General features: G+C 47.9%; 1 protein-coding gene across 1 annotated transcript in view; it reads right to left on the bottom strand.

Annotated features, from left to right (window-relative positions):
• Positions 1 to 27978, bottom strand: part of Gabbr2 (gamma-aminobutyric acid type B receptor subunit 2) — a 356168-nt gene that overhangs the window by 90565 nt on the left and 237625 nt on the right. The window contains exon 8 of the mRNA XM_046457483.1: positions 10958 to 11018. Within this exon, the coding sequence (XP_046313439.1) occupies positions 10958 to 11018 (61 nt within the window). The remainder of the gene's footprint in view (positions 1 to 10957; positions 11019 to 27978) is intronic.

The raw sequence follows: 27978 nt of genomic DNA, 5'->3' as shown, positions 1-27978 counted from the left end.
GACAGCCCAGGATGAAGGGCCCCATATGTGCAGGTGGGCCCCAAGTGCTTCAGACCCTGGCCAGCAAAATGCCCAGAACTTACAAAGGAATTTCAAGTGGCTACCCAGGGAAGCTGCCTCTTGGGTTTGCTCTAAGTGAATTTCTTTGCAGAAGTGCAGATGCACCTCTGGTCCCTTAGGAACACCAGAAAAGGGGACAGGGCATCCCCTGGGTCACACTCCTGCCTGTTCATTTGACTGTGGAGGTAGAAGGGAAGCTGTAAAAGTCACTTCCTTCTCTCTGCAAGGGTTCCTGTCACTGGGGGGGGGGGGTCATCACACTGTGCAGGTGGCTGTTGCTTGCCTGGGTCATCAGGCTCCTAAATGTCACATTAGCACACTCTGCTGGGGCTCCAGCATCTCTGCTCTGGCCTTTTGAAGTCCCCAGCCCCACAGATGCCCCAATCAGCTCCCGCCACTCATAGAAGCAGAGCCTGATTTATTTATTTGGCAAGGGGAACAGCACATGAAATATGGAGGATGATCGGAATAAATCATCGGGAGCCGGGAAGTGGTGTGGCTGACACCCCACGGCGCCCCCAGCCACACAGCTGGCCCCACTGTATATAGTGTCCCTCAGCACCAGCAGGGGAATAAAGCTCAGCTCCCCACGATGACCATAATCACCATAATTTCTCCCTGGGGGCAGGACTTGGAGGCTGACAGGCACTTGACAAGTTCCTGCATTTAATCCTCCTGGCAAACCATCAATCAGGCCTAATTCCCCCAGTCTAAAGAGGAGGGTGGGGCCTCCAATAGGTTAAGTAGCAGCTCATGGCCACATGCTGGGCACCTGAACTCAGTCCTTTGGCTCTCAATTCAGTGCACTGTTACCACTCCTGCAGTGCAAGGCTCTGGACACTCAGCCCATGTTTATTGAGTGCCTACTGTATGCCAGAGCCAGCTCAAGATATTTCATCCTAAAGAACCCTTCAAAAGCAGCCCCACAGGTGGCAAAAGGTTAAAGTTACTCCCATGCCCTTGACCTTGGCCTTGGACATCCTGGGTGCTGAGGAGATGCTAGCTACACTAGTCTTCTGACTTAATCACCTCATTCGTCGTTCCACAAATGACATGGGGCACCTGTTTCGTGCCAGGATGTGTGCTGGGGGCTGGAGGGACAAAGATTGAAAAAGAAACCATAATCTCTGAGCTTGTGTGACTGTAACTGAAATCAGGCACCCTCAGAATCGCCAGAGGAGCACACACTCAAGGTGCCCAGCCTGGGGCCTGACCCGGGGAAGTGTCCAAGAAATGGTAGCTATGTTATTCTCGGTCAGAGGAGTGGTGAGCTACTTGCTAGGGTCTCAAACACTTTCTATGCGTTGTTTCTGCTATCCACTCCCACGGTGGTCCTTCCATTGGAAAGGCGGCTTCTCCCTCATTCTACCAGGTGAGTATGCCCACGCCCTGCTGCCTCCTCCAGGAAGCCTTCCCTGAGCACAGCTCTCCCCTCCCAGTGTCCCAGCTGCTGCAGGCTCAGGGTGCTGGTCAGAGCTTTGCCCTGGGTGTATCCAAGTCTTCTGATCCCTGCTGCCCAATCTGTTCCTGAGTGGAACTTGAGGCTGTGTTTTTGCTGCCCTGGGCAGTACAGGGCCTCATCCCCTGCATTCTCCCAGGGTCCCTCCTGGGCCTGCCGAGGGAAGGTTCACGCCCTTCTGTTCTTCATTGGCCTAGCTGAGAGGTGTCATTGACAGGACCAGCACTTTGAACTTCTAATGCTTGTGTTCCTGGTTAACTCCATCAGCTAAACAGTATCAGCCATTTATTTGGATCCTTGCAGGTGGAGACTGTGGACCAGGGGTCTGTGCACAGCCTGGAAAGAAGGTCCATGAAGGGGTCCTGAGCAGGAAGGGCTATAGCTATGGGTGGGCCTTCCTGGCCTATGCTCTGCTGCAGATGGCCACTTGCTTACCGTGGTCCTCAGCCTTGAATGGGCCTTAAAGTCACTCAAAGTTTCTAGAAAATACAGATGCCTGGGTTCCAATGTGAGGGATTGAGGGGTGGGTCATGGATGACAGTATTTTTAAAAAGTTCGTTAGGTTGAACCTAATGTGTAGCCAGGATGGAGACCCACTGGATTAGAAGGAGGGCCCTTCAAAGCTGACATTTTACGGTTCTCAGAGGCTAAAAATACCATGAAACAAAGAGCCTCCTTTCCCACAGAAGAACACTGGTTCCTTCTTGCAGTGCAAAACGAGAAGTGTTCTCTTTAAAAGGCACATTCTTTATTTCAGATTTTGGATTTGGATGCATAAAGAAAATAGGTCCTATTGGTGAAAATTTGACTGCCAAAAAATGTCCAGTCTGAAAATATTCTCTGGCTGTGGGCCTAGGAGCGTCCAGGAGACAGCTGGGCAAGAGCTTCAACCATGGCGTGGTTCTGCCTCCTTCCTGGGCTGTGTCTCCCAGGCAGGAGAACAAATGGGCTGCCAACCCTCTGCTTTAGGTGGACCTGCATCCTGTGTCATGGGCCCTACACTCCATGCCTCCAAATGTTCATTGTCCTTTGGCTCTGGCTCTGATTTGAGGGAAGAATATGTATGCTTTGAAATTTAATTGCGCGCGCTCACACACATACACACACACACACACTCACACACACAGATCTGGTGCCTAACTTTGGAGTGTAAAACAAAAGATAATCATGGCTCAACAAAAATCGGTTCTATAAATGCACTGAATTCCAGGACCCCAAACAAATCCCAAATTCAGACATAGGAGACAGCTGTGTGCTAAAGACAGCCTCCTCCTGGGTAGGGTTGGCCTTGTTGTGGTTCTGTGGATAACCCTGGGGAAGTCTGTCCCCTGCTGGGTCTTGCTAAACAAGTGGGCAGAATGCACCATGGCCCCTGACCCTCGTCCTATGACGCTGAAATTGCTTTGAAGGGTCTTGCTTCATGGGACCTCCTATCACAGGATCTGACTGCTCGGGAGGCTTGCTCCTGATGGCCTGCCCATAGCTATAGCCCTTCCTGCTCAGGACCCCTTCATGGACCTTCTTTCCAGGCTGTGCACAGACCCCTGGTCCATAGTCTCCACCTGCAAGGATCCAAATAAATGGCTGATACTGTTTAGCTGATGGAGTTAACCAGGAACACAAGCATTAGAAGTTCAAAGTGCTGGTCCTGTCAATGACACCTCTCAGCTAGGCCAATGAAGAACATGATGACCATGTGGTGACCATGGGCCTTGACTGCTTCTCTTCCTCCAAGATGAACAGCTGCTCCTCAGGAGGGAGTTTCACTCTCACCCACCTGATCTGGTGCCTGCCTAGGACCAGACCCAGCGAGTAGCTCTCCCCCATAGCAGCAGGTCTGAGCAGCCGCCTCAGCATTGCAGAGCAGACGTGGATGCTGAGCTTCCTTGGCATACCTGCTTCTCTACTGTCCCAACAATGCAGCACTGCCACATTTTAACTAAATCCATCCATCTCTGTGTTGAGATTTTTAACAGGCTGGGTGGACACTGGCCAAATGGTTCAAGGCTAGTATAACCTGCCAGAGATTTATGTGTACCCTAACTCAACCAAACTGGCCCAAGGGCAAGAGCCACATTTCTGAGGGACCCATCTCACACAAGAGATGATGGCACAGAAGCACCTCCTCCTTGTGGCCACGCTCACCGCCTCTTCAGAACACAGCCCAGATGCCACCTTTCTCACGCATCTTCATGGAGTCCACCAATTGGGGCTGAGTGTCCCTCCTGTGAATGCCCACAGCCACCTGTTCATTGGACTGGGAGCCCCTGAGGACAGGGCCTGCCTCTTACCCATCTTGGCACCCCCTGTGCCCATCCAAGGCCTGGCATGTAGGGGATGCCACGGTTGTTGAGAAACTTCAAAAATATGAACCACAGGACCAAAACAAAGGGCAGAGTGCGGGGGGGTGGGGTGTTTATCCACATAAAAGTTTAAATAAAACTCCTGTTTAACAACTACTTCAAGTTCATAGACACATGACAGAGCAGGAGAAGCTATTTGCAAAGCTAAAAACCAAGACGGGTTTGATATCCAATTGACAGCAGGAACTCTTGTGAATCAACCAGAAAAAGACAGCAAGCTCAAAATAAAAATGGTCAAAGGGTCAGAACTGACGATGAATAAATGACTAATAAGCACAGGAAGGAAGGCCCAACTCCTTAGGAATCAGAGAATGATGTTTAAAGTCCTGGTGGGATGTTACTCTATTCTTTTAGACTGACCAAAAAATCAGAGGTCTGGTCAATACCACGTGTGTATGGGACAGGAACATAAGGCCCTTTGGCCAGTGGGATTGGACATGGGTATGGTCACTCCTAAGGACTTCTGGAAGGTTTTAGGCATATTCCATGTGCACACGCTTTCTGGTCCAACAATCTGTTCCTAAACATTTGTCCTACAGAAATTCCCAGGTGGGTCCATAAGAAGACACGAAGGACCCATGAGGATGGGACTTGATGGTCATTGCTGGGTGGGGGATGTGGTGGATGTGCCCCTTGGAGGCAGCAGGGAGAAACTGTGCCCTAGATGTGCACCCAGGAGCGGGAGGCATCTTAGGAACAAAGTGCTGAGTGGGAAAAGCAACAAAACAGAAGGAAAGAAAAAATAAATATGTAAAAATAGATAAAGTTACATTGAGGTAAATTCAAAATAGATACTCACAAAATAGCACGCATTTTGTAAGGACACATACAAACAATATATGCATCAAATACTTAGATGCTTGACTTCTGTGGGGAGGCAGAAGTAGATATGGGAATGAACGAGGGGCATAAGTGGCGAACACACGGGGTGGTTTTCATGGACCAATGCTAACAGCACTCCATGAAGTGAGGCTGCGAAGCCAGACCACACTTTTCTCAAGAGATTCTGGAGTGGGGATAAATCTGGGGTCATTTTCAAGAATGTCCAGGAGAGGAGATGGAAACCCACAGTTGCTCTGGTCTTTCTCTGTGCCAGTTACTGAGCCAGAACTATCACGGTGTCATGTCATTGAATTCTCACAGTCACTTTCCAGGCAAGGAAAAGGGTCACCTTTTATTTTATTAGTTTAAAATAAACTCTGAAATAAAGGCTCAGAGAGAACATGCTACATTGCCTGGTTAGCAATGATCAAGCACACCTGTTTCAAAGCCTGCATGAGAGGGGATGAGTACACCATCACTGGGGGCATCCAAGCATAGGTAAGGCTATAAGTGAGAGTCGGGACTCCCTTCAACACGGACAGTCTGTGGCTCAATGAAGCATATGTCTGCTAAGAAATTCTGTCCGCCTTCCTTGGGCTCCGGGAAAGGGAAGCCCTGGATCATCAGGGCTGGGAGGTGTCAAAGCTGGGGACAGCCTCCCACTCCCAAAGAGTCTGTGTTCATGTCTGTTCTTTTACTCCTGTTTTCCCACCACCCTGAAGTTCAGTGAATGACATCTCCACTCTTAATTATAAGGAGTGAATGGCAGTCCAGCAAGATGGGCTTTGTAGACCCTTGGCCAGGTGAAAGGGAGCAGCAATGTGTAAGGAGATGGATGTTAAAAATTAGCCCCAGGAGTCTCAGACTAGGGACAAATTAGCTCCAAAAGTTTTCTAGAAGGTTCTGGGAAATTATCTTCCTGCCTTTATGGGCTCTGGCATTTGGCCAGAGAGATTATGAAGCCCCTGGGGGACAGGGACTGTATCTTATTCAACTTAGCTTCCCCAGAGGACTCTGTAAAGCGCCCGGCAGATGCTCAGGAAACGCGTGCTGAATAGAACCTTGAATCAAATTGTGAAATATGATATATCAAGAACTATGTAATGTTTTGAACAGCCAACAATAAAAAATTAAAAAAAAAAAAAAAGAACCATATCTGTTACCCTAAAGATCGAACCATAATTAATGTCTGCAAATGGAAAGAAGGCGCCTCGAGTTCACTAGGTACATTCTGAATGATAATTATGTCATTCCAGGGATGCAGGACCTGGTCCCTTCAAATCAGGTGCCGAGACACAAAACCCCAAGTCTGAGTCCTTTTTGTAGCTCAGAAGCTATGTGAGATCTCGGCCCATTATCTCTCGCAGAGAGATTCTCACGGATAGGCCTAATGCAGGCAGTGGGATGCTCAGCTGCAGATGCTGGGGCCTCTCTGAACAGCATGGATGGGCCCCGATCGCTGTTCCATTCAGCTCCCTCCCCTGCTGCAGATTCTGAGCCATGTTTAGACTTCAGCAGTAATGGGGATTCTTTTTTCTCTTATGGAGGAAAAAAAAATAGGCAATTTTCTAACATTCATTCTCATCTTCAGGTGGCTCAGTGGGAAGGAGGAACGGCCTGGGGAGGGGTACTGGACCTGGACAGGAAATGGGTGCAGGTCCAAGGTGTGCACCTACATGTGACACGAACGTCACCCCAGCCTCCCCTGCAGTATTGGGCAGCTCCCTTGGAACAGTGTCTCTCTCAGATGAGGGTAAGAATATGTACACTTTCCTGGGGAGGTGGCCCTAGGATCCCCTGCTAGGGCATGGGGAGTGAGCCAGGGGAGAGAAGGGGGTCTGTATCAGGTCCATGTATGGGAAGGTTTCTGCGTGGGCAGCTGAGGCTTGGTGCCATGGGGCAACTTCTGGGAGAAGTGTGTTGGAGAAGCCTCACCTGAAGGGACAGGATGCTGGGGCACTATTCCCACTTCTCCTTTGTCATGGGCTCAGGGCTGTCCTGGGATCACCGACTCCTTGAACAACCTGCCTGCTCCCCCCATAGGTGGAGAGTTGTGGATATTCTTAGTGATGGCCTCCCCCATACCTGCTCCCCAGGATTGTCCTGATGGGAGGTAAGGGCTCTGGAAGCCTTGAAAACTAAACAGACGGAGACCTGTTGGGATTCAAAATGTCTCAGCCCAAAGAGCAACCTGGGAGCTAGCCCTGGAATGTTATTGACAACAGTTCTATTTATCTGGAACTCCTCAGTTTTTATTTAAAACAAAAACAAAAACAAAAAACTGGGCAGAGGAGGAGGTTTGTCCCACCTGGAACAACAATGGCTGGCAACAGGAACTAGCTTCAGCTCATGTTCCTGTTGTTAAGGCCTCTCGGGGCACCAGACATCCTTACCTGACGAAGTCAATGAAGACCACAAGTACGTGAAGCCGTTCTTACATTTTCATGAGCTGGTGACGTGTCAAGCTCTGGGTTCACACTCTCACTAACTGATTCAGCAGACACAAAGCAGAGCCACAGTCCACTAGCAATGTGACATGGCTTCCCTGAGCTCAAGAGTCCCTAAAGCAAGCCCTTACTCGCCCCTGATGACATTCTCAGAGGCAGGCAGGGCTGGCCCTAGTGTTTCCCCATTTTTTGGAAGAGGAAAGGGAGGCTCAGGGATATAAAATAACCTGCCCAGTGGGATCATGCTACTAGCAAGATTCAGAGCAAGAACTTGAATCCAGGGCTTTTGCATCCAAATGAATTCAATGAGCTTTGCTGGGGCTCTACTGTGGGTGCCTGGGGCCCAGTAGGGTGCAAGGGACTGTGGTGCCAGTCCTACAACCCTGGAATCAAAAGGTGGAGAAGGACCTGGCTTTTTGGTTCCCTTTTGGATCTTTCCAAAGCTGCTTCCACATTTTTAATTCCTTTATGTTTTAGTTTTGCAAAGTGGGGAGGAAAGCCTCCTACCAAGCACTTCCTCTACTAGAGATTAAAGGGTGTAGAAGGCACCCAGAGTTTGTGCCAATGAGAAGTCAATAAAGTATCTCATGAGGTCTTCAGAGGAAGGGTAGACTGGGTCAGCTTCCCGGATGTCACCAGTGAGTGCTTGAGAGTCAAGTGCAAGCTGAGGAGCAGGAATGGATGGAGAGCTGCCACTGCTGGGGCCAGCTGAGAGGCTGCTCCTTGTCAGCTCTGCCACCAGACCCCTCTGTATCAGAGAGGAGAGCAGGAGGCCAGGGAGGGGGAGACAGCAGAGAGAGGCTGGGAAGGGCCTAGCAGGAAACATAGCGACCCCACACGGAAGCCCTTGGCAAGGTCACTGGCATGAGGCAATTTAGGAGCTGTTACTTTGGGGTGGAGGATGAGCCCACCACCTTCTGGAAGGTTCCAGAAGACAGAGGCTAGATCAATCCCTTTTGGAGGGGAGGGAGAGGCATGGCCAGGAAAGAGGAAGGAATGAACTTGTGGTCTCATGTGAGTCAGGGAATATCCTAGTCAAGTCCCTTCCTGGACCTGGACCTCAGTTTCCCCTCTGAAATTGAAATGGTAACTAAGAGCTTTTCCAGCTTGGCCAGAGCATCCAACAACTAAGAGTCCTTCCATCCTGGGGGATGAGGTACCTCTGAGACTCTTCAAATTTGGAAAAACCATTGTGCTGATGCACACCTGCCCCCTGCCTTCTAGTGGCTCCTTTCAGTCCCCAAATAACCTTTGATCCTTCTATCAGGTCAACAGGATCAACATCTGTTCAACAGGCAACAGGAGTCTCTTCAGGCCTAGCTGTGACATTCAGTAATAGCTAGGCAAGAAGGAAGGGAAGGTGGGGCGTGGTGGTGCATGCCTGTAATCCCAGCAGCTCAGGAGGCTGAGGCAGAAGGATGGCGAGTTCAAAGCCAGCCTCAGCAATTTATCGAGGTACTAAGCAACTCAGTGAGACTTTGTCTATAAATAAAATACAAAACAGGGCTGGGGATGTGGCTCAGTGGTTAAGTACCCCTGGGTCCAATCCCTGATACAGAGGGAAGGAGCATATACCCATGGGTGTCCACAAAAGCATGCAGGTGCCAGCATCCTGGGGAAAGCTCAAGTCCAGGCTTTACTCTGCCACTAGCCAGTCACATGACTCTGGGGAACATTTCCCCGCATGTCACTTTCCCCATTTATGCCATGAAAGTAGTGGGATAAGCTCATCTTTAAGGCCCTGTCTTGTCTGACGTCCTACATATTATTACGCCAAGGCAGCAGCTAGCTAGCTAGCTTAGGCAGATGGCCAAGAAAAAGGCACTCAGGTGTCAATGCACAAGGAAAATCTACATTTGCCCCCCCCCCCAAAGTGTCATAATTTTGACAAGATACTTATCAAAATTGCTACTTACTAGCTGAGCAAAAAAATAAAAAAATATATTTATCTGTACCATCTCACTTAGTTCTTTCCACATTCCAAGAAATCAGATAGGATGATAGCCCTGTTTTACAGATAAGGACCATCAAGGCTCACAGAGGCGAAGTCACTTGCTGGATGTTCTAGAGAGTAAGTGACTTAAGTCAGGTGGGTGGGACCACAAGACCCAGGCTCTGATCTACTTGTTCGCTGATCTGCCTTCCTTATAAATCCAGATATGCCTAAAGCCACAGTCACTAGAGTTGGTGTCTAAACCTATCATGAAAAGGAAAAAGGCAATGGAATTGGCATGCACCCGTAGCTGTGATCTACCAGTCCATATTGCACAAAATACTCTCTTAGAATGATACAGTTTGAGAATTGGAAATGGGACAGAGTTTAGTTGCCATCACTCAAAAAAAAAAAAAAGTTATTTTTGCCAGGATGCTTACTTTGCTCAACCAAGGAAGGAGGAAGATTTAACAAATAGGAAAATAATTATATTTGCCTAAAATGACTTTTTGTGTGTGTGTGTGGGGGGGATGCTGGGAATTGAGCCCATGGCCTTGTGCATGTGAGGCAAGCACTCTCCCAACTGAGCTATATCCCCAGCCCACAAAATGACATCTTTTGGGCACATCAGAGAGCTGACATGCCTTTCAATTACCTGACATGGGAAGAATGGGTTAATCTAGGAGATCGCATTACCAAGTGAAAGTGCCGAAAAAACACCTCTTCCGATTGATCAGAAGCTTGGTGGGATATGTCTGAATGATTCTGAATAACTCACTTCAACTTCTTGCTTTCCCTGGGATGGCCCTGGGATCTGCTTAAAGGGAAGGGATGTGGTGGGTGCTGTTCTTGTTTTTGGACTTTCCAGAAACATCAAGATGCTGAAAGATACTGCAGCAATGAAAGGTCCCTCCAGTGGTTTCATCTGACAACATTGCTAATGACCACATGGGGCCGAACCAAAGCATCTGCCTTGAGGGACACCCAGCCCTGCTCCTCACATATGTCCTGTGGACTCTGACAGGTCACTGTCCCTCTCTGGGCCTGTTTCTTCCTCATCACACAAGGAACTTGGCCTAGGTGTTTTCTGAGGCCCCTTTCAACTCTGACAGCAGCAGAAAAAGCCCAACAGATGAAGTGGCTTCTTCAAAAAATTAGTGGCCTCTAAAGAGTGGGGGTTTTAACAGCAGAGACTAAAGAGACACACTGAACCCTGGCCGAAGTCCGACCTCCTGTGGATTTTCCGCAAATGATCAGTAAAGACAGCTTTGAAACGATTAGCCCACAGACTGGGAATGAAAGCACATGAAGAATTGTTGTTAAATGTTTTAGGTACAGCAATAGCAGGCTGGTTATGTTTTAAAACGTCCTTATCTAGTAGAAACAGCTATTGAAGTATTTATAGATTGAAATGAGATAACGTCTAGGAGTTGCTTTAAAATATGACAGCTGAAAGTGGGGTGGAGTGGGGATGAGTCAAGATAAAACAAGATTCGAGGTTGAGGATGTGTGACGTCGTTTAAGGCCAGTGGTGGAGACGGCTCATGGCGCTAGCCTCTCTATAGTGGAGTCGGTTGGACACTTGTGTAATCAAAACCAAAACCAAATCTAGGCTCCCAGCACCGTGTGTGGATATAAGCACCACTCCTGACTTTCCTAAGCCTCTCAGGGTCAGAGACCAGAGGCCTGAGAAGTAATTCAACATGAGTCAAAACTGACATTTCAGAAGAGTGTCTTCTATTGACTCCTCCTTGTTTTATTGTAGTCTCATATCATACTTTCATTTCTTTTGATGTATTTTACTGCAGAAAACAACATCCCTGAATACAAATGCCATCAACTAGAAAGACAGAAGCATCCAAAAAAAGCCTACCTTGAAATTGAGTAAATTTAATGGTCCCCATTCTCTCCCCGTTCCGGAACACAACTTGACCCTAAAAACAAAACAAAACAAACAAATGAGAATAAAAGAGAAATGCCACATTAGCACAGACGCTGCCGAACTCACTGCAATTTGTTAACTGTACAATGCGATTATTAATATTGGAGAAAAACAGATTCCCATTGGACCCCAGATGCAAAATCAAACTCATTATTTTTAAATTAGTTGTGACTTTATCTGGTTAATTTGTGAGGAGCACAAAATCAATAATAGAACTACCACATGTGAATTAAAGTAGAGATAAGAATCATCATTATCATTGTGACTATTTGTCAAACACCTACGTGTCCTGTGTTATCTTGGGGACAGGTTTTCCAAGGAGGATGGAAGCTGAGGTGAGGCCTTTGGAGGTTGGCCCTGTGCCCACCCAGAGAGACATGGGGGTTTGCAGAGGATTTTTGGCTTGGCTACCAGGAGGGTGCTGGAGGTTAGTATTTCTTATTAAGGACAGAGACTGTGTAAGTTCTTCCTGGACGGTGATGTCATCTCCAATTATAACTGGGCTATGGTGCAGCACAAAATTAAGCTTCTCCCGCCAGCAAGACCTGGCTACTGTCACAGGCAGCTGAGCGCCCTCATTAGGGACCTTGGGGGCTAAAGGCAGCGTCATTTTCTGCATCTGTCTTGCTGGCTTCCATATGCCTGATAAATACACCAGGAATTTAAAGGGGAGATGTCATCTCTTTTTGCAAGTTTATGGTCCACATAAAATTCTGCAGTCTTGCAAAGGAAATTGGCAGGTGTTCCATCATTGCATCTTAATGACTGGGTTAGGTGATAAGTGGGTGATGCCCATCCTACAGATCAGGAACCTGAGACAGGCAGGTTATATACTTTTCACAAGGTTATTATTAGTGAGACTGGGACTCGAATCCAAGTTTCCTTTCAACACCCTTGCTATTTCACTATCGCACGCGGCTTCGGGTCCAGAAATAAATTCCTAAAGATAAATCTTTCCATTATTATGAAATTAGAAGAAACTGCCTTAAAGGTACCCTGCTCTTCTCTCCCCATAATCCACTTGCATCATGAGGCAACAGCACAGAAAATATCAGATCCCACTTAATTCTCAGGAGGAAGCTCCAGGAAGCATCTTCCTTTAGGTGGAAACCTGGGGGCTTTCAGAACAAAGGAGATCATTCAACCTGTTCTCAGAAGGAGAAACACCTCCCAAGGCCACTTTGGCACCTTTTTGAAGTCCCGAAGACAGCTGTGAGTAGTATCAGTTAGAAACTAACACCCACCCAATTCTATATTCAGGTGACGGTAAGCAATTCCCTGGAGTGTGAAAACACTTCAAGGGAAGGTGAGACAGGAGCTGTGATTTTATTTCTAGGGATGATTGAAAATCACAGAACACCTTCCCAAAGGATCACTTTTATGCAAATGGACCACTTTGGGTGGGAAGGATGCAAATGGTGCCCACAAGGACTTTTATTTTTTGTCTGATAAAGGTATAGATCTTACTACTTCACCAACCTCCAGCCTCGCTTTGAAGAATTCCAAAGACTTCCAGGTTTAAAATGTGGACCATTCTGCAGAGTGTTTATTAGTTAAATTTAAAAGTGTAGGGAACAGTGTCCCAGCTTAGGGGTAATGACACTGGAGTGGAGTGGGAACAGTGCCAGGAACAATATCCCTTTAGTTTGTTTCTTCCCTTTACCTTTTAAACAAGCTAATTAGCCCACATTGAGGAAGGACCTGTCATACTTAACTAACAAAAACTATTTTAATAAGTACAGTTCCTCCAAGCGCCTTAATTTCCCAGGCTGTGCTGTGGAAGGAGGTGCATCTGAATCTCACAAGCCTGGATTCAGTTTCTTCTCAGGCAAGTTCCTGAAATCTCTGAATTATGGTTAGCACAGCTCCTCTGGTATAAAAGGCACTTAGTAAATGGCAGTAATCATCTTTATTTAAACACTTTTAATAGCAGGGAGCGGAAATGAAAAGAGCTGAAACACCAGGAAGCTTTCCAACTCTTGGGAAGAGATTTTCAGCTCCCACATGACATCAGCTGGCAAAGGGGGTGAGCCATTGGGTCCTTATCCAAGGTGGCCTCGACTCTCAAACACCACCCCAGGATGCCCACTTCATGAGCCACTGTATGTTCTGACCACCAACAGGAGGAAGGGAAATTTCTGTCTGTGGTAACCAGAGGCTCAGGGAAACACTGTGGGTAATTAGTTATCTGCACCAGAGATAGGGCCAAAAAACTCCCAAAGCCCCCTTCAGAAGAAATTGTGTTACACGACTTCTTGGCAAAGGAGTTACCATGGCATCTACATCTTCATCTTGCTGATGAGGTCCATTCCATATCCTGAGTGTGTCTGACTGGACAGAGGACCACTGACCCAGGCAAGGCAACTTGCTAAGATTTGCCTAAAGACTCTGTGGAACTGACCACATTTTCAACCTAGGAGTCTTAAGGAAGTAATGCATAAGGAAGTCCTTGTGTCCAAGGGGTGATGTTCAAGAAATTGTGTTCTACGGATATCTCCCATGTTACAAGGCGGTCGACTCACACATCATAAACATTTTTCTATCCTGTGATAAGTTACTTTTTATCTTGAGACAGGGTCTCACTATGTTGCCCAGGCTGGCCTTGAATTCCTGGACTCAAGTGATCTTCCTGACTCAGTCTCCCAAGTAGCTGGGACTACAGGTGTGTGCCACAGTGTCCAGCCCAAATTCTCTTCTGGGTACCAGTTCCTGCTCTAGGAGAGGCTTGTATTCGATAAGGAGGGATGGACAGAACAAGTGAGTCAATAAATGAGGAAGACATTTCAGTTAGTGATGGGGGCTGTGAAAGAGATAGAAATGGTGGCTGGGAGAGAGAGCTAACTTAATTAGTCGGGAACGACCTCCATGAAGATGTGATATGGGCACTGAGTCCTGTGTAGCAAGAAGGAGATGTTCTAACCAAAGGGAAAAACCAGGTGAAGGCCCTGAGGGAGGAGAGGGCATGAAGTGCTCAAGGGACAGAAAGGGCCGGTGTGCCGAGGCACAGGAGGGAGTGGGAAGGGCTGGAGAGTGGGAGATGAATAGGCTGGCCAGGACCAGGCGACAAATTAAGTCTGGATGCCGATGAGGGGTCTGGGGTGATTCTAAATGTAATAAGCAGCCACGGGGTGGAGTGGGGTTGGGCAAAGAAGTCCTGTGATCTAAGATTTGCAAAGATGGCCCTGGCTGCAGGAGAGAGAGTGGATGGTACTGGTGCCCAGGTGGCAGCAGAGAACCTGTTCAGAGGCTCTGGCAGGCAGCAACGCAGAAGACAGTGGGCAGTGGCAGGCTAGGGGTGGCCAGTTTCTCTTGCTCATCTACTCAGAGTGCACAGCAACTGTGTCCGAGCGTGGTGGTGCCTTATCCTTGGTTGTGGATGCTGTGTGTGCTGCTCAGAGGGCCTCAGTGTGGGGCACTCATTTCCCCAGCTGTCCGCATCTTGGCTGCTGTTCAGTTGTCCTGCACCAAGGGGACCTGTGTCATTTAAGATTATGACCCCTCCCTGGGGCGGGCTAAATCCGATGGTCAATATAAAGGTACATAGTTCTGGAACCCTTGTCTCTGTTCAGGACACTGTGAAGGACCATGAGACCTGAGTGATATGGATTCTGGGAGAAGCCCCTGTGGTCACTGGACTGCTTTGAGTTCACTGTGGCCTGCCACTGCAGCCAGGAGAGCCGGGCCGGTGTCACTTACTAAAACGCCAGCTTGAGCAGGGATGTGTTTGGTTTCCCTCCACAAAAACAGTGTTCCCCACACAGGAAGTCTTTGTGCATCTGTAAGTGCCATCCTTAAGCTTTTGTCATGTGCAATCCAAGGACTGTCACTGGGATCCATGTGATGGATTAAATTCCAAGGCGATGGAGTTCAGTAACTGGCCTGCATGCTGGCCAGTATCTGCCTGGTGCCTATAGTCTACTATGGCTCTTCTGTATGGCAGGGGCTGGGAGCCTGGGAGCCACATTTCCCAGAAGCTCCTGCCGCCTGGTTCCACTTAGGTTTTGCTAATGAGAAACGTTCATGGAAGGTTAGAAAGTATGCACCAGGGAAAAGCTTTTCTTTTCTTTTCTGCTGCTTTGGGTCTAGCAGTAGGAGCTCCGAGAGGCTGCAGGTGTCTGTGAGGCCAGCAGCTCCTGGCTGTCTGCTCAGAGGTCAGAGGCGGGGTCACCAAGGCAGCAGAGTAGAAGCCTAGGAGGCTGGTGTGCTTGGGCGTTACTTCCACTATCTTATTGCTTTGTGGTCATTTTTAGATACTCTCTGGAAATTAGACTGTACTATCAGCATCATCAAGAATCTAGAAGCCATTTCAGGTATTTTGGAGACAATGGCAACACCATTTTCCTTTCGGTTCCTCCAGCCCCAGGGACTTAGCAATTGTCTGAAAACTCTGACTTCAGGGACAGCTCTCCATGTTTGGCTTCTCCATCCCTTCCAACAAAGCTGGAACCAGCTGTCTGTGTTAAATCTCCGTCTAAAGTGCCTCAAGTGGGTTTCTGTTCTCCTCAAAGGAGGCTGATGGATCACAGATCCTAACTTATGAGGAATTTGTAAGAATAACCACAGAGCAGACCTAGAAATAAAGCAATGGAGGTAAAACCTCAGCTGGATAATTGATAAGGATTTTTTTCCCCTGAAGAGATGTTGCTAATGTCAAAAAAGCAATCTGTTTCATACAAACCAATCCCAACTAATTATTCAGTTTTTTTTTTTCCAAGAATTACAGATCAACCCAGGGGTGCTCTACCACTAAGCTACGTTCCCCAGCCCATTTTGTTTCTCACTTTGAGAAAGGGTTTCAGTAAGTTGCCTGGGCTGGCCTACGGTCTTGTGATCCTCCTGCCTCAGCCTCCCAAAATTGCAGGGGTTACAGGTGTGCATGACCTCCTTAAGCTTTTATCATGTGCAATCCAAGGACTATCACTGGGAACCATGACGGATCCAGGTGATGGATTAAATTCCAAGGCGATGGAGTTCAGTAACTGGCCTGCGTGCTGGCCATTGAACCCAGCAATAGTTCAGTTTTAATTGGAAGCAACACAGTTGTGTTTGCTTTTTCACAGAAAATGTTAGAGTGTATAGGATAACATGTGGGAAAAATTTCAGTGTCAGAATTTGCCAGACAAGAATAAATATCGCCATTAGTGTGAGCGGGAACTGTCATTGAGTATTTCTGGGCCTCAATTCTTCCATTTGAAAAACAATAAGAACAATACCTGTTTCTCAGGACTGTGAGAATTATGAAAAAGGAACAGCCCAGGGCACAGTAGAGTAATGGTCATCATAATTCCTCCAGTTGATTCAAATCAGCAAAATCCTATCTGATGTTGGGTCAGCAGTCCCAGATGAGTCAGTGGGGAAGAAAAAGCACACTGAAGATTCCAGAAACCACCTCTTGGAAAGGTCCCTGTCTTCAACGTTTCACTAGTGAGTAGTGAAATTCACTCCAGCAACGACTTATGAGTTTTCCAGGTCAAGCCCTGGGTTGGGCCTCCTTTTTTCCCCTTTTCTCTTTTGGTGTTTAATTTTGCAGTGGAGGACAGAGAGGCCTCTGTATAGAGTCCAAGAGGCAGGAAGGTGGTGGCATTTTAAGGCTTCTGGGAGGTTTTTAGGCAATATCTGGCTGGAGCTGGCAGAGAACCTCGTGGCTTAGCCTGAAGGTATGGAGCGGCTGGCCCACTGAGGCCGCGGTCTCTGGCGTTCTAGGTGCCCTGGGGTTCTAGGGCACACTCCCATCTCCGGGCAGCCATGCTTTTGCCTTGGAGAGTGTGAGCACGCATGCTCATCTGAGTACTTGATCTGTGCTGAGGGGAAATCTCTGAGTAGTGGGGAGGTAGAGGGCCATAGGGAGGTGGGGGCAGCACACCTCTGTTCAGGTAGATGACCCTACCTCCCTGGAGCATTCTGCTACCAGCCACCACCCAGGACAGCACTGGTCTCAAAGAAATAAGACAGCCTTTGAGAACCACTGGGGTTAGACTGTGGGGAGGTTTTTCATCAAGGGTAGTGATCTGCAGCATGCACACTTGAAGAAGAAGGTGCCCTCTGTTTCCACATGAGCAGCAGGACTTAAAAGAGAAAGAAAGACCAAATAATTGGGTACATCGACCCATACATTCTGCAAAGGTAAAAAATATTCTTTGTTCTTGTACGTACCCTTGGGCTACTGGAGAGGCCATATTTTGCCTTCTATTTAAAATATTTTCTTACACTGAAAATTCTTTTGATAGACCCAACCCTTCAGAATGTTAGACGTGCTGCTAGGGACTTGAAAGGTAGATCTGTAGAGAGTCCAGAGGAGGAGCAGGATGGGAGGTGTGGCCTGCCCCATGCCACCCTTCTGATGGCATCATACTGATGAGCAATAAGGATGGAGGAACCATAATTAGAATGTCCAAAGGACCCAGAAGCTACCATCCACAATGCATGCAGTGGCCTAAGGAAGGGCTGAGCATGGTGGAGAGAAGTGCAGACCCAGAAGACAAGGCTGGTGGACGGCCCAGGAGAGGTGAACTGGCTCTCTCTCCTTCCCTATGCTACTATAATAAGCCTCAGGCAAGAACAAAATGTGCAAGAAATAGATGATCAGTGAAGTAAACTGTGATAGAGACACACAATGGGCAACTACAGCACACTCAATCAATCTCCAAGTACTGCACCTACATTGTGCAGGTGCCAAATTAAAGAGTAAGCAAAATTGGTGTGGCTCCGGATGGCATGGAGCTTACAGTCTGGTGGGAGAGACAGACATTGAACAATGAACACACAAATACACAATTACAGACAATAATAGGTAATATGAAGGAAAAGCAGGGAGTCAAAAAGGATCTTTGGGGAAAGGTAGCATTTGTCCTCAGACCTGAAGAAGTTAGCTGAGCTAAGAGCAATGGGGAGAAGGACCCACATGTACATACAAAGGTCCTGAGGTAGGAAAGAGATTGGGAAATCAGAGCACTTGGAGCAATGCCAGTGAAGCTAGAGTGGTGACTGAGGGGGAGATGAGCATGGACAGTGACTGGCAAGGTGGATGGGTGCAAGGTCATCAGAACCTTACAGGCCATGTCAAGGATGCTGGGCTTAATTTGGAAAGCACTGAAGGGTTTCAATCAGGGAATGACTTGATGTAAGTCATATACACTTATTATTGTATTATAAAAGTTATAAAAATTGGAGGAAAATGATATTCTGGTTGTGCCGGACATGGCTAGCAGTTCACCAGATTCACTGCCTTTTCCTCTTGGGCATGTGACTAGATGTTTTCCAGCTTCTCTGACAGTCAGGTGAGGCCCTGTGAGTTTTAGCCAATGGAATGTGTGTGAAAGCAACCTGTGGCATTTGAAATCTGACCCATGCAAACCTCTGACAAGATACTTCCTATTCCCTTATTTTCCCACCTGCCAATCAATTCACAGAGGATTCCAAGGCCTAAGGACCAGGGGAATAGAAGACAGAGGGGACTGGCCTCATGAATGATGATGTGGGAAGGCTGTCTACCAGACAGAAGTATCCACTCTGGACTCTGCATAAGAGAGCACTAAAGTTTTACTGTGTTAAACCATTAAGACTCTGAGATAGTTTTGTTACAGCAGCTAGCATTCTTTATCCTAACTAATAAAATCACAAATGATGAAAGAGGAACAAGGAATAAAAATGGAAAATACAGTATGTTCACAATTTTGTTAAAATTAACACCATCAAGTAACAGTGTTAACACTGGCTAGTCATGGATTATGGGATCATGGCTTCTTCTCTTTTTGTTCCAATACTGTGCAATATTCTCTAATGAGCAGGTATTGTTTAATAGTATGAAAGCCTTATTAAAAATTCCTTCTTCAAAATTATAAGACATTTTTACAGTAAAAAATAGCAATATCATCACCAACAAAATAATACCCCTTCTTGAAATAGATTAATTTTTACTGACAGCTTAGAGTTTTCCTGAACAAGATGCAGGAATCTGTGCAAAAACATAAGCACATTTCTCTTCTCCACTTTGAATAACCAAAATAGCAATGAGCAAGGAGTCGAAAGGCACACATTCCAGGTGAACTAAGTCATTTTCTAGGAAGGGAAACCAGGAGCAGTTCCCTTCTCATCTCTGTTCTCAGGTTTCCCTCTGCAAAACATGCAGAGATAACAGTCCTTGAGGTACTTAGCTCTGTGGAAACATTTGTGCTATTTAAACATTGTGCTATTGTGTTATTTAAGCCCCACCCCATTCTCTTTTACTAATTCATTCTCAACAACAACCTCAATGGAATGAGCTACACATCTTCGTTTGCATTCACAGAGGAGAAAATTGAGGGCTGAGAGGTCAGGAATTGGCTCTGGGTCACACAGCTAGTCAGCAGCGGAACTCACCCAGATGCACTGACCTCATGCTCCTAAAGACCTCATTGTCTCCCTTTGCAAGAACCCAATATTGATCAGAAATGATCAATGCAGGGGACCAGAGTGGTCAATGCATGGCTCCCAGCTCTCTGGTTTGAGCAGTGGATGGATAGTGGTGACACCTTTTGCTTGCATAGTCAGCAGAGGGGACCTGAGCAGATTGGTGAGTGGCACCTTGGCTCAGGTCTCCTCGTAGGTGCCAAGTCTGGGGAGTTCTGCAGCTATAAAGCCATGCATCACCACCTGGCCTCCTGCCAAGGTCCCCACCCCCACCCCTTCTTTCCTGGTCATTTGCAGATGCCAGCATCCTCACCATTAGAAGTATTTAATTTTTGCTTTACTGTATGTTCTATTTTTGTTAAATAGATTAGTCTCCACCAGGAAAACCAAATTGCTGACCATTAGACTTGAAAGTCTAAGATGTGCAATTTGCAATCTGTTGCAATCTTTGCTTTTTGTCAGGGTGGGCTGCAGATCGGCCTGGGGAGGGGGTGGGTTGTTGGGCCTGGGCTGCAGGGAGGCAGCTGGAGAAGCAGCAGCCCAGGCTTGAGGTGAAGGGGCTCAGGCCATAGGAGGTGGCCCAGCAGAAAGAGAGAAGGGCACAGATGAGAAACACAGGTCAGGACATGGTGACTCATGAGATGGGAGATGCAGGAAAGGCACTGGGCTGGGAGGAAGGTTGTCTGGGCTCTACATAGGCATCTCCCAGGGACTTTGGTTGCAGTCTCTCTAGTGTGGAAGGAGGTGAAGTTTATGTTTTCTGAAATCCAGGCTCAGAATTCCTCCTGGAGTTTTGGACAATTTTGGTGTGGGACAATTCCTCCTGGTTTAGACTCTAGGGAGGAAGGAACCTCAGGGTACACCTGGCATTGGAAGCCAGGGCAGCTGAGGGAGGTCAGTCAGTCTGCCAGAGGCAATAGGCTGCATTATTTTTTTCTCTTGAGGAGGATGGGGACCGAGGGTTTCTGGGAGGTGGAGAGAGACTCCCTGACAACGGCTAAGGATGCACTAATGCTCAACTTGAGCCACTCAAATTCACTCTCTGGTACAAACCCCAAGTCTACACCAAGACCCCCCACAAGTCCCTGTAGGAGACGGTGGTTTTTGTGTTGGGTTTTATTTCCTGCAGATGGAGAAAGAGCTGCATTTCCTGCATGGATCAATATGGCCAGAGGAAGACAGGAGGGATCATGTGGCCTTCCAGATTCCAAATGAATTTAGCAGAAAGGGTCACAGGGTGTGGGCCTCCAGGTCTGGAATTTGAAGAAGCCTTGAGGATAGTTGTGGGAGCCCCAAACTAAGGGACAGAGTTTCCTGACAACCTTTCTGAGCTCCCATTGGTGATATCAGGTGGCACATAAGATCCTGGGGTTGAGCAGGTCTCCAAATTTTGGAGAAACTCCCTGGCATGGAAATTCTGGAGCAGGGCCATGGGTATGGGGTACAATGAAAGAAGGGCAATGGCAGAACAGCTCTTGACCTTTTATTCCCAGGAGAGGGAAGGCCATGCAGCTGTACAGGGATGTCCCTGTCCTAGACACCCCCGCTTCCTTGCCTCTGGATATGTGACTCCTCTGAAGCCCCTTCCACTCTCCTACACCTGGTCTGCGATCACCCCCAGCCTGTCTGGGGCCTGGCCAGGCTCCAGCCCCAGCTCTTAATCCAGCTGTGCTAATCCTGCTCTTCAGGCTGATAGAAAGAGCAAAGGCCTGTGAAAGTTTTACAAGAAGCAAGTGCTGGGGTCCCAAGAGTGTGGGACCAGGGATTGTTGGGCGCCTGCTGTGTCAAGGCCTAGACCAGTCAAAACAATCCCTACAGCTCAGCCCTGCCATTGGGAAGCTCACTGTCTGGTGGAGGAGGCAGGCTCCTGGCCAGGAAACCACAGGGCAGTGGCAGAAATGCTGGGGTTGGCAGAAAGCCTGGACCGTAGGGCATCTGTCCTAGTCTGGGTGAGAGAAGGCTTCTGGGAGAGAGGACATCTCAAGAGAGCCCAGAAGGGCTAGGAAGAGTTAGCCGGCCAAAGGGAAGTCTGGAGATGGCGAGTGGGTTCCGAAGCAGAACTGCACACACAAGGCCGGGAGGTGAGAGCTCCGCATGCTTAGGAAGCAGAGTCGGGGAATCACAGAAGAAAGTAAGTGAGGGCTTCCTTTCAAAAGCACAAACCACACACAAGGCGAAAGAAGTTTGATAACATCAATAGTGAGCATTCCTGTTAGACAAAGGAAGCCCGAGACAAAGACAGCAGACAGACAGTGGAATGGAAAACGAATTTTGTAAAAAAATATTGAAATCAACACAGTATTAATATTTAGGTTCTACACGGTACTCCTGAAAATCAGCAAGACAACAAGCCCATCAGAAAATGGGCAAAACACCGAAACTCAAAAAGATGCTGAATATTATAGAAATTAGAGAAAATCAAAGTGATGTCACTTTCTATCTACTAAATGACAAAAATGAGAAATCCAGATAAGTCTAGGAGTTGGCGAGGGCCCTGAGGCCTAGGGACCTCATTTCTTCTGGTGGGATATCGTGGGAGCAGCCATTCTGGACAGCATCTGGCGCTACTAATTGTCTGCAAGCCCTCTGACCCAGAATTCCACGCCTGCACACAGCCCTAGGAAATTCTCATAAGAGGACATTTGGAAGCCTGCCCATTGCGGCTGAGTGTGTGCCTGTGTGTGTGTGAGTGTGTGTGCCTGTGAGACGGAGGTTTCCTGGAGAGAATCAGAAGTGGCAGATTACATGCAATGAAGGGATGGATCTCACATTGCTTCATTAGAAAAGGAAGAGAAAAAAAAAAGCTGATATGTGTTATAACACCAGGCTTGAATATAAATTAAAAATGCCTGCACATGCAATAATAGCACACATTTGGCAAAATTACACACAAACAAAATGATACAATTGGACTCATGAGAATGCCTGTTGTGGAGAAAGGGGAGCTGGGGAGGGAAATGGGGGTAAACAGGAATGAATGAATGAAATGGAGCCCGGCCTGGCCTGAACCAGTGTGCTGATTGCCACAAACTGATGACTGAGATGGGCTCCGTTCTCTGCACCTGAAGTAGGTTAAACAAATACAACAGAACCTAGACTCCACCTCTAAGGTGGGGAAAGTCCGCTGGCCACCTGTCTGTTCATTTGGTTGGTCAGTCGTTTGTGCACTCACTCATTGGTCACATCACTGGGACCAGTCCTCTCTGGGTCAGGACTGTGCTGGGCTCTAGGGATAACATAGTGCTCTGGGGTCATGGGCACTCCTTGCTCTGGTGCTACTGCAAGGATAAGAGCCTGGTGTGTCTGCTCCAGTGTTCAGTGGCTCCCAGTTGGGGCAACAGGGGGGGCCACAGCCTGGGGGATATCACCACCTTCTCATTTCTTGGCTGAGAAAAATGAGATTCAGAAAGATGTGTCACTGAGTCTCCAGGCCATAGCTGTAACTGTGAGTGGCAGGATCCAAGCTCAGGTCTGTGAAACTCTGAACCCCACAAGTTCCCTCTGATTCCTGCAGAGAAGGAAGAGAAAGCATAGCAGGTTCACCTGAGGTGGCTTCACTCACCCACTCAAGTCAGGGCTGGGAAGGCTTCAAGGAGGGGGCAGCACCAGGGCTAGGCCCTGGAGGGTGACAGGAATCTGGGCATGAGGACTTGGGATGGGGTTCTGATTTGTTCTAACTTTCAAATCCTTGAACTGCATCTAGCTCAAAATATATGCTCAATAAACAGTTGTTAGAGAAATGAATGAACAAATGAGTAAATGGAGAGGAATGCACAGGGCTGGGAGGGCTCTGAGGGCTGGACAGGGGTGGGCAGGCAGGTAGGGCAGTAGGACTTGAAGCCCAGGTTAAGGAGTGTGGGTCCCCTTTGGGTGTGCTGCAGAGGCCCATGGGCTGTGTCTGAGCAAGGGCATCCCCTCCATAGGCCACATCAGGCAGACAGAATCTCCTACAGCTTTGTCTGCTCTGAGTCCACTTGGTGTAGGCAGAGTGGTAGAAAGGGCTCTAAAAGAGCAAGCAGGGGACCCTGGAAGGAGTCCTGGCCCTGGGTCTCCTTTCCTTCATTTGCAATGCAGTGGGCATGTGTGTGGCATCGGCTAGGGTGAGTGGCATCGGCCAGGGTGAGTGGCAGGGCAAAGGCGAGGAGCTGGGTGGACATTCTCCCAGGCTCTTGCAGCTCCTTCTAGCCCTTGGTGTCCTGTGAGTCACTACTGCTGCTCTCACCCTGGAAACAGCAGGCGGGGCTGGCAGGAGGTGTTCCTGGGACACCTGCCTGAGAACTCATCTCCCCTTCGGTTCTGCTCCACACCAGAAACCCAGATGGCTCTGCATGGGGGCCGGGGACTATTCCCTTGGCTTCCTGGTTAAGCCTGAAAATCTCCCATCCACTAAAAACTCTTCCATTAAGAGACAGATGCTGGCGGAGGGGAAGAGAGAAAGGGAGGCTACGGCTGCTGCCCTGAGAGCTCTGGGGCTGCCTGTTCAGAGTCAGGAGTCACTCTGGAAGCTGGTGCCAGATTGAAGGCCATGTGACGTGGAGTGGACCATGAACACACAGCTGGGCATCTTGGGCTATTTGGGGGCTAGAGTGGGGCAGGTAGAAGAGGGACGCTGGATCTAGGATTGCTTTGGGGTCTCTCCTCTTTCTTCCCTCCTCTGGCCTGGGCTTGAGGGGTCCTCACCCCCATTCCCCGTGGTCCTTCTAAGAGAGCCCTGCTCAACATATGGGACTTGCTAGGAAATTCAACTCACAATGCTTATATTTATAGGATTTGCACCTGGTTTATAGCTGCCAATGCACTTTGAAGTGACATTTATGTTTCCTGCTCAGCAACTCCATCCCATGATAATAGTACCCTGGTTCTAACAGAGACTGTCAGTCAGGGTCTGTGATGGCTGCACTCTAAGATGGCTTCCCAAGACTCTTTCCTCCTGGGGAATCACACTTATAGTCCTCTCCCATGTTGATGGGGCTGGTCCATGTCACCGGCAGAATATAACAGAAATGGCAGAGTGTGATTTCTAAGCACAGAGCTTTAAAAGACTGAAGCTTCAGTCTTGCTTTCCTTTTGATCACTCTTGCTGGTGGAAGGAGGCCAGCCACCAAGTATGGGGACACTCAAGTAGCCTTATGGAGAGGTCCCTGTGGGGAGGGATGGAGATCTTCTTCCAAAGCCAACATCTACTTGCCAGTCATGTAAGAGAGCCATCTTGGAAGCAGATCCTCCTACCCCGCTAAGACAACATCTTGCCTATATGATATGAACCCTCATGCCAGAACCTTCCAGCTAAGTCACTCCTGAATTTCTGACCCACAGACCCTGTGAGATAATAAATGTTTTTATTTCATTAAGCCACAATCCTTTGGGATAATTTACTATGACACAATAGAAAACTAATATAGGTTGTGGGAGAAAACAGAATCCACCCTGGGAGGATTCTGTTCAAAAGAGGAGATTTTTATTAAGTCCTCTTATGGGGGCAGATTAAAGTGTTGAGAGCCACAGCCGAAGGGGCCCCAGCAAACTTCCAGCTGCCAGCAAACTTCCAGCTGCCGGCTGACGATTGGCTCACAGCAGCCCCAGCAACATCTAGCTGATTGGCTCCTCTGCGGTGATGCTCATTGGACTGTTTCCCTGCCCTTTCAGACCACGGAGCTGCTCATTGGGGGACTTTTTTGGCTCCGCCCACGTGACCCAGCCAATCGGCCTCAAGAGCAGGAGGATTGTGGGAGGTGGAGAGAAGCTTGGGTGGGAGAGAGAGGCTTGGGGAAAGCCGGTGGTGGCAGTTGAGGCTCTGAGGGTTTTTCCTGAGAGGCTATTTTGTTTGTCCTGTGTGGTTCTAAAAATAAAGTTAGTTTCTTTTGACAAGTGGCTCCTGATTGTGCCCAGCCAGACTGCGGCATTCATTAGCCCAATGTCTCCCTCTACGGCATTGTGGGCAAATACCTGGTATTCTACTCCTTTGATACCTAGTTTTGTTAAACCCTCCTCCAATGGGGCAATTCCTTTTAAAATGTCCTGTTTGTTCACAATTGTAGCATGTTCTTGGCCTGGCATCTAAAGCCTGTTTTACTGCAGCTGCCACAATTTGCCCTTGTTCATTAATGTCTCTGGCATCTAAAGCCTGTTTTACTGCAGCTGCCACGACTTGCTCTTGTTCATTAATGTCTCTACATAATTTAATATATGTGTTTAAATCTTCATGTTTCCATGGTCTAATGATATCTCTGCACCAACGATTCGCTTGCTCATAAGCCAGGTGTTTTAGTAATGGCATTGCTTGTTCTGTATTCCCAAAAACTCTGGTAGCTGTTTGAATAAGCCTATCTACAAATTCAGCATAAGGTTCATTAGCTCCTTGTATTACCTTAGATAATTGACCTTGTAAACCTCCATGTCCTTGTAAAGTCTTCCATGCCTTAATTGCATCTGCAGCAATTTGTGCGTATACACCAGGATCATATGCAATTTGTTGCTGCTGATCCTCATAAGGTCCCTTTCCTAACAACATATCTAGATTTCTCTGAGGATAACCAGCTGCTGCATTTCGCCTAGCCGTCTCCTTGCAAAATTCCTCATTGGCAACCTTCCATAACAGGTATTGTCCTCCATTTAGCACAGCTTTACACATATTAGCCCAATCTGCTGGCGTCATGTTCAAGTTGTTAATGGATTCGACCATGCTTACAGTGAAGGGTGCTTGAGGACCATAGGTTGTTACAGCCTCTTTTAGCTGCTTCACTGTTTTGAAATTTAAAACTTGGTAAAATCGCTGCCCTCCTGCCTCAAACACAGGGCATGTTAATATTTGAGACCTTGTCTCAGGATCCCAACTATCAACTGCGGGGGTTGGGGGCCTCCCAGCATATGGAGGTGGCGCTGTTGGTTGGACACTTACGCCCTCTGGTGATAGAAAGGTGTTAGTAGCAGTCTCCTGTAGAGGTGGTGCTGTTGGTTGGACACTTACACCCTCTGGTGATAGAAAGGTGTTAGTAGCAGTCTCCTGTTGTAACTTTCCCCCTGATGGCTTTTTCTGTTTTACACTTTCTTTCTCTGTCTGACTAGCTTGAGAGGCCTTCTCTTTTACTTGAATCTTTTCCTCTGTCTGACTAACTTGAGAGACCTTCTCTTTTACTTGAATCATTATGTCTTCTCCTTCCTCTACCATTGTCTGAACTGAAGGCTTTGGACTAAGCAAACAAGATACGAATGTCCACAATGGCAATGTGCCAAAAGTCCCTGGGCTTTTCTTTTCTATTCTTTTTAAATCTTCACCATGATGGTTCCATTGTGATATATTCAACAACTCCTCCTTAAAAAGCCATGGGCTACATTTTTGTATTGTATCAACGTATGCCCTGACTGCTCTTGATTTTACTGGGATGCCTCCTTCCTCTAACAATTTACTTAACACTCTTTCAGTTTGTTTTTTACTAATTTCTGATCCCATATTTCTACTATAATACAACCCAACAAGATGACGCCAAACAAAACCGAGACAGAATGAAATAAAAAGGGAACAACAAAAAGTCATTATAGCCTTTCTATCCTCCTGACATGTGCATCCGTCCTTTCTCCCTATCTGTTCCTCAGACGTAAATAGTTTTTCCTCAGATGTGAGCGGTTTTTCTTCCGTCTCACTCATCTCCAGGGACAGGCAACTTAAAACAAAAGTGAAGCAAAATAAAAGAGGAATCTTAAAATGGCTACCCATCCTCTCGCCCTGCCCTCAGGGGCGAGCAGTTCACTTACCCTCAGTCGCTCCCCGTGCGAGCCACCAAATGCCGCAGTCTGGCTGGGCACAATCAGGAGCCACTTGTCAAAAGAAACTAACTTTATTTTTAGAACCACACACGACAAACAAAATAGCCTCTCAGGAAAAACCCTCAGAGCCTCAACTGCCACCACCGGCTTTCCCCAAGCCTCTCTCTCCCACCCAAGCTTCTCTCCACCTCCCACAATCCTCCTGCTCTTGAGGCCGATTGGCTGGGTCATGTGGGCGGAGCCAAAAAAGTCCCCCAATGAGCAGCTCCGTGGTCTGAAAGGGCAGGGAAACAGTCCAATGAGCATCACCGCAGAGGAGCCAATCAGCTAGATGTTGCTGGGGCTGCTGTGAGCCAATCGTCAGCCGGCAGCTGGAAGTTTGCTGGCAGCTGGAAGTTTGCTGGCAGCTGGAAGTTTGCTGGGGCCCCTTCGGCTGTGGCTCTCAACATAAAGAAGTAAGCAGAGAAAGGTGCTGTGTCCATAGATTGGCAATGGCAGGAGTTGTTACCATCCCTCAGAGCCAAGGCAGCAAAGAACGGGGTCACTGGAGCTTCATGCGAAGAGGAGACACAGAGGCCACAACCACATGGGGGCACAGCTATTTCAGGAGATGCAGTTCCAAAGCAGGGAGGAGGCACAAGTATCACCCTGATCTCTCTATATCTCACCTCTTGGCCTCCAGGCCCCTCCCTGTCTCTCCACTGGACAAACTCAACGAGAAGCTAGACAATGAGGAATCTAGGTGATACCATCCATGGAACCAACCTTTCAGGGCACAGAGAAGGGCAGAGAATGGATAT

Source organism: Marmota monax, unplaced genomic scaffold (genome assembly GCF_021218885.2).
Source record: "Marmota monax isolate L192 unplaced genomic scaffold, Marmota_monax_Labrador192_F-V1.1 WCK01_AAM20220418_F8-fsc00069, whole genome shotgun sequence".
NCBI classification, from domain to species: Eukaryota; Metazoa; Chordata; class Mammalia; order Rodentia; family Sciuridae; genus Marmota; species Marmota monax.
The sequence above is the reverse complement of the archived record's forward strand: the minus strand, read 5'-3'. Positions and strand labels throughout refer to the sequence as shown.